At 52.4% G+C, this 6,585-nt stretch overlaps 1 protein-coding gene across 1 annotated transcript; it reads left to right on the forward strand.

The window, feature by feature from the left end:
* Positions 1-725: 725 nt before the first annotated feature.
* Positions 726-5,976, forward strand: LOC141102341 (POC1 centriolar protein homolog A-like). Its single transcript, XM_073591299.1, has 3 exons — positions 726-1,096; positions 4,045-4,129; positions 5,804-5,976. The coding sequence occupies exons 1-3, from the start codon at positions 1,085-1,087 to the stop codon at positions 5,947-5,949; spliced, it is 243 nt and encodes an 80-aa protein (XP_073447400.1). The 5' UTR covers positions 726-1,084; the 3' UTR covers positions 5,950-5,976.
* Positions 5,977-6,585: the final 609 nt, after the last annotated feature.

Consider the following 6,585-nt stretch of genomic DNA (forward strand, 5'->3'; position numbering starts at 1 on the left):
GAACGCACGTCAACTGCCTCTGAAAAGCAATCCACCATGGATCCCTTTATAGAGGGGTGGTAGGGACTGCAGAATATGTGAAAGAGGCCTTCGTGGTGACAGGTCCACTTATACCACAAAGTACTTGTTCTGACCCCCCCCCCCCCCCCCACACTCGATTAACATCAGTGCCCCCCGTTAAATCAATGCCTCACCTTACATTAGTATCCCCCTTTACATCAGAGTCCCCCCCTTACACCGGTGCCTCATCTTCCATCAGTGCCCCCCCTTCCTTACATCAGTTCACCCCTTTATATCAATGTCCCCTTTTACATAACTTTCCTCTTACACCAGTGTCCCACCCTACAATAGTATCTTCCTTGCTTTAGAGCCCCCCCTTACATCACCCCACCCCCTTTATATAAGTGTCCCCCCTTACATCACCCCCACCCCCTTTATATAACTGTCCCCCCCTTACATCACCCCACCCCCTTTATATAACTGTCCCCCCTTACATCACCCCACCCCCTTTATATAACTGTCCCCCCCCCTTACATCAGTCCCCCCCCCCCTTTATATCAGTGTCCCCTAATGAATAAATGTATTCAAATGAGTATTTATTTATCTTAATTGATTCCCACACACTTCCGCCACATTCATCATGGCTTTCCTGAGCTCCTCCCCTCGGACATGACTTCCGCCACATTCATCATGGCTTTCCTGAGCTCCTCCCACCGGACATGACTTCCGCCACATTCATCATGGCTTTCTTGAGCTCCTCCCACCGGACATGACTTCCGCCCCTGCTCATTCCCCACCCATCATGGCCGCCATTATAACCGGATATGACGTTGCCGCCCGCCTTCCCAGCACGGCTTCCCGTCTCTTAGCAACGCTTCTCCTCTCCGCAGACATCGTTGGATCCGCCTTTCATCCCGCGGGCCAATCAGAATGGAGGCGGGATGAGAGGCGCGCTTTTTAGTGGCTGCAAATGACGGGAGTCAGGTTGTGATTGGCGGAGAGCGAAGGGGGAGGGGAGAAGAGAGAGACTCGGCCGGGGCGGCACATTCGGATCGGCTGAGGAGACGCGGAAGAGCTGAGCGGGATGGAGCGACCGGTGAGAGCCGTACATTGATCTTCCACCGGGGCTCCGGGGACCCCTTCCTTCCCTCTATCTGTCTGATCTCCGCTATTATTATGGGATGTGCCCCAAACATCAGAGAAATCTCTATGTTGTCACCACAAATGTCCCCATTGGGGAGATTCCCTCCCACTTCCTGTCCCAGAGACTCAACAGGAAGTGAAGGAACATCCTCTTAGTTGTCAGCAGAACAGCTGTCCCCATGGGAAGGTTTCCTCTAATTTCCTGTTTCTGGTGACAACTGTAAGCACCCCTGTAAAATATAGGAATAGTTGTGTCCCCTCCCCCCATAGTATGTACTCTGTCCCCCCTCCCCCCCCATAGTAATGTACTCTGTCCCCCTCCCCCCCATAGTAATGTACTCTGTCCCCCCCTCCCCCCCCATAGTAATGTACTCTGTCCCCCTCCCCCCCATAGTAATGTACTCTGTCCCCTCCCCCCCCCCCCCATAGTAATGTACTCTGTCCCCTCCCCCCCCCATAGTAATGTACTCTGTCCCCCCCCATAGTAATGTAATCTGTCTCCCCCCCCATAGTAATGTACTCTGTCCCCCCTCCCCCCATAGTAATGTACTCTGTCCCCTCCCCCCCCCATAGTAATGTACTCTGTCCCCTCCCCCCCCATAGTAATGTACTCTGTCCCCCCCCCCCCATAGTAATGTAATCTGTCTCCCCCCCCCATAGTAATGTACTCTGTCCCCCTTCACCCCCCCCATAGTAATGTACTCTGTCCCCCTTCACCCCCCCCCATAGTAATGTACTCTGTCTCCCCCCCCCATAGTAATGTAATCTGTCCCCCCCACCCATAGTAATGTACTCTGTCCCCCCCCCATAGTAATGTACTCTGTCTCCCCCCCCCCCATAGTAATGTACTCTGTCTCCCCCCCCATAGTAATGTACTCTGTCTCCCCCCCCCATAGTAATGTACTCTGTCTCCCCCCCCCCATAGTAATGTACTCTGTCCCCCCCCCATAGTAATGTACTCTGTCCCCCCCCCCATAGTAATGTACTCTGTCTCCCCCCCCATAGTAATGTACTCTGTCTCCCCCCCCATAGTAATGTACTCTGTCTCCCCCCCCCATAGTAATGTACTCTGTCCCCCCCCCCATAGTAATGTACTCTGTCCCCCCCCCCATAGTAATGTACTCTGTCCCCCCCCCCATAGTAATGTACTCTGTCTCCCCCCCCCATAGTAATGTACTCTGTCTCCCCCCCCCCATAGTAATGTACTCTGTCTCCCCCCCCCCATAGTAATGTACTCTGTCTCCCCCCCCCCCCATAGTAATGTACTCTGTCTCCCCCCCCCCATAGTAATGTACTCTGTCTCCCCCCCCATAGTAATGTACTCTGTCCCCCCCCCATAGTAATGTACTCTGTCCCCCCCCATAGTAATGTACTCTGTCCCCCCCCCCATAGTAATGTACTCTGTCCCCCCCCCATAGTAATGTACTCTGTCCCCCCCCCATAGTAATGTACTCTGCCCCCCCCCCCCCATAGTAATGTACTCTGTCCCCCCCCCCCCATAGTAATGTACTCTGCCCCCCCCCCCATAGTAATGTACTCTTGCCCCCCCCCATAGTAATGTACTCTGCCCCCCCCCCATAGTAATGTACTCTGCCCCCCCCCCCCATAGTAATGTACTCTGCCCCCCCCCCATAGTAATGTACTCTGCCCCCCCCCCCCCATAGTAATGTACTCTGCCCCCCCCCCATAGTAATGTACTCTGCCCCCCCCCATAGTAATGTACTCTGCCCCCCCCCATAGTAATGTACTCTGTCCCCCCTTCACCCCCCATAGTAATGTACTCTGTCCCCCCCCCCATAGTAATGTACTCTGTCCCCCCCCCCCATAGTAATGTACTCTGTCCCCCCCCCCCATAGTAATGTACTCTGTCCCTCCCCCCCATAGTAATGTACTTGCCCCCCCATAGTAATGTACTTGCCCCCCCATAGTAATGTACTCTGACCCCCCCCCATAGTAATGTACTCTGCCCCCCCCCCCATAGTAATGTACTCTGCCCCCCCCCATAGTAATGTACTCTGCCCCCCTCCCCCCCATAGTAATGTACTCTGCCCCCTCCCCCCCATAGTAATGTACCTCCTGCCCCCTCCCCCCCCATAGTAATGTACTCTGCCCCCCTCCCCCCCATAGTAATGTACTCTGCCCCCTCCCCCCCCATAGTAATGTACTCTGCCCCCTCCCCCCATAGTAATGTACTCTGTCCCCCTTCACCCCCCCTATAGTAATGTACTCTGTCCCCCCTCCCCCCCCTTAGTAATGTACTCTGTCCTCCCCCTCCCCCCTTAGTAATGTACTCTGTCCCCCCTCCCCCCTTAGTAATGTACTCTGTCCCCCCCTCCCCCATAGTAATGTACTCTGTCCCCCTTCACCCCCCTATAGTAATGTACTCTGCCCCCCCCATAGTAATATACTCTGCCCCCTCCCCCCCATGGTAATTTACTCTGTCCCCTCCCCCTTTAGTAATGTACTCTGTCCCCTCCCCCTTTAGTAATGTACTCTGTCCCCTCCCCCCTTAGTAATGTACTCTGTCCCCTCCCCCTTTAGTAATGTACTCTGTCCCCTCCCCCTTTAGTAATGTACTCTGTCCCCCTCCCCCTTTAGTAATGTACTCTGTCCCCTCCCCCTTTAGTAATGTACTCTGTCCCCTCCCCCCTTAGTAATGTACTCTGTCCCCTCCCCCTTTAGTAATATACTCTGTCCCCTCCCCCCTTAGTAATGTACTCTGTCCCCTCCCCCCTTTAGTAATGTACTCTGTCCCCTCCCCCTTTAGTAATGTACTCTGTCCCCTCCCCCCTTAGTAATGTACTCTGTCCCCCTTTCGTCCCCCCTCCCCCATGGTCATCTCCCCGGATGATCATTCTTTGTATTGGTATCACTGATCTCGGTGTGTTTTTCTTCTCTCAGGACGATCCTTCCCTGGAGCGCCACTTCAAGGGCCACAGAGACACCATCACCAGCCTGGACTTCAATCCCAACATGAAGCAGTTAGGTGAGTGAGGGGGCGTGGTCTTCACACTGGGGGGAGGAGTTATAGATTGGAATACAATCTTCCACTCAACATGTTTTGCGGAGGGAGCGGCTTCTTCAGGACTTGTATTGGAAGGAGAAGCGTTTCCCCCTCCCCCCATGGAAGATTGGATTCCAATCTATTAGAACCTCCTCCATATTGGTGGATACAATAAAGATATCCGATCTCTGAAGGAGAAAACCCCAAATGATCCGCCCAAATGATCCGCCCAAATGATCCGCCCAAATGATCCGCCCAAATGATCCGCCCAAATGATCCGCCCAAATGATCCGCCCAAATAATACACCCTAATGATCCGCCCAAATAATACACCCTAATGATCCGCCCAAATAATACACCCTAATGATCCGCCCAAAATCGATCCCCAGCCCCCAATACGTGTGCGTTCATGTCTAGTGTCAGGACTCAAATCTGCTGTAATAAAAATAAATACATTTTTGTGCAATAAATTGTATGAATTTTTAAAGTGTATTTAGAGTTTTGTGAGCTCGTCGTCCCAGGAAAGTTCTCTACACCTCAAATCCCAGAGTAACCTTCTACGACTCCGGGGGGGAAGTGATCGGATTATTCACTTTTTACACATTCCGATCGCTTATCGTGGTGAATTACATTGATATAAACAATCTTTTTACTGAATGAAACTGAATCATTCAGTCTGTTCTGTTGTTGTGATTGGTCAAAGCTAATCACATGGTACAAATGTGCTGTGATTTGGCTCTGTCTGTACCATGTGATTGAATTGACCAATCACGGCCAGCAACACAATTGTACACAATGTATAGCATGAAAGGAAGCCATCCGTTGTGTACAACTGTCATGTGCTTCACTGTGATTGGTCATGGCGGTCACACGGTCCAGCAGTGAGCTGGTACTCTGATCGGTCATTAGTGACTGCACAGCCCCACGATCGGCACTTCCTGACGACAGGTCATCTTATGACGTCCAGTCAGGATAATAAAGCCCCCGCCGCCCGGCTGTCATTTGTCTTTAGGCCGAGTGGGAAGAGGTTGAAGGACCTGAACTGTGCAAGAAGAGGGCAAAGAACTTGTAGTCACCGGTATTGGCTGTGGTCTCCCTGCAGCTGATCCTTTTCCCCATCACTGCACTGACTTGCCATACACTATGTAGAGGTGGCCATCTTGGTAGAGGCAGGGCTTTGCTTCATCATGTCAGAGGACTGGAGGGGTAATGATAGAGGTGTGAGAAGCACAGATCCACACAACGGATGTAGCAGGGAGATTCTTGCACTGCAGTTCCTCAGGTAGAGCTTCCCCTCCAGCAAGGAGAACAATGAGCCCTACCAAGTCCTCCTCCAATTCTGGTGACACTAGAAGTCGGAGGAAGGTTTGCCTTACCTTCTAGACCAGGGAGAGGCATCTTGGGGCCCTCCAGCTGTTGCAGAACTACAAGTCCCATCATGCCTCTGGAGAAACTGTGCCTGCCATCCTTGCAATGCCTCATGGGAAATGTAGTTCCACAACAGCTGGAGGGCCCCAGGCTGCCCCACCCCTGTTCTAGAGGGACCCCTCAGAGCTGGAGCTGGAGTTCCGCCCTTCGTTCGCTCAGTGGTCGATCAGTCAGACTCATCTTACATTGAATTGCTCAGTGATTGTTTGTTTTTTCTCCCGGTTGCAGCGAGCGGCTCCATAGACTCCTGTGTGATGGTGTGGAACATGAAGCCTCAGATGAGAGCGTATCGATTCGTCGGCCACAAAGACGCCGTCATGTCGGTGGAATTCTCACCCTCACGGACATCTACTGGCTTCAGCATCCAGAGATAAAACCGTCCGCCTCTGGGTCCCCAGCATGTGAGTAGAGGAGGTTACACTCTACACGCTACACGCTACACGCTACACGCTACACTCAACTGTTGGCTCTATAAAGGGCATCAGTCTAAATGAGTTATAACATAACTAATATGGGGAGATTGTATGTACCTATAGTGACCCTGTGCTTCACTTCCCCCTCCCCCCCGCTCCAATCAGACGCCAAGGAACAAGGAGGAATACCTGGAGAATGGGACTCCATCCATGTGACAGCGCCGGTACTACGTGACTGGTCCAGCGCTGTCACATGGGGGGGGGGCTGGGAGATCGTACCCAGACCTGTACAGACTCCTACAAGATGAATTGGGGTCGTCTTCTCCTCACCATGAATGAAGGTGTAAGCTTCTGGTAAGGGGGTCCCAATGACTAAACTCTGGGGGGCGGAGAGAAACTCATTGGGGGCGTGGCCTGGTTGGAGTCCAGGGTGAGGTTGTCACTCGTCACCACAGGACACCTAAATGTGCGACTTCTGGGGGCCACCTCAATGTTCTCCGACTTCTTCTGGTAAAGGGAGTTCGTTAAAGTAAAACTACACTTCATCTGAGCACCAGAAACCAAATACAATATTTCATTATTGACATTCAAAGCAAC

The sequence above is a fragment of the Aquarana catesbeiana genome, linkage group LG07 (assembly GCF_042186555.1).
Source record: "Aquarana catesbeiana isolate 2022-GZ linkage group LG07, ASM4218655v1, whole genome shotgun sequence".
NCBI classification, from domain to species: Eukaryota; Metazoa; Chordata; class Amphibia; order Anura; family Ranidae; genus Aquarana; species Aquarana catesbeiana.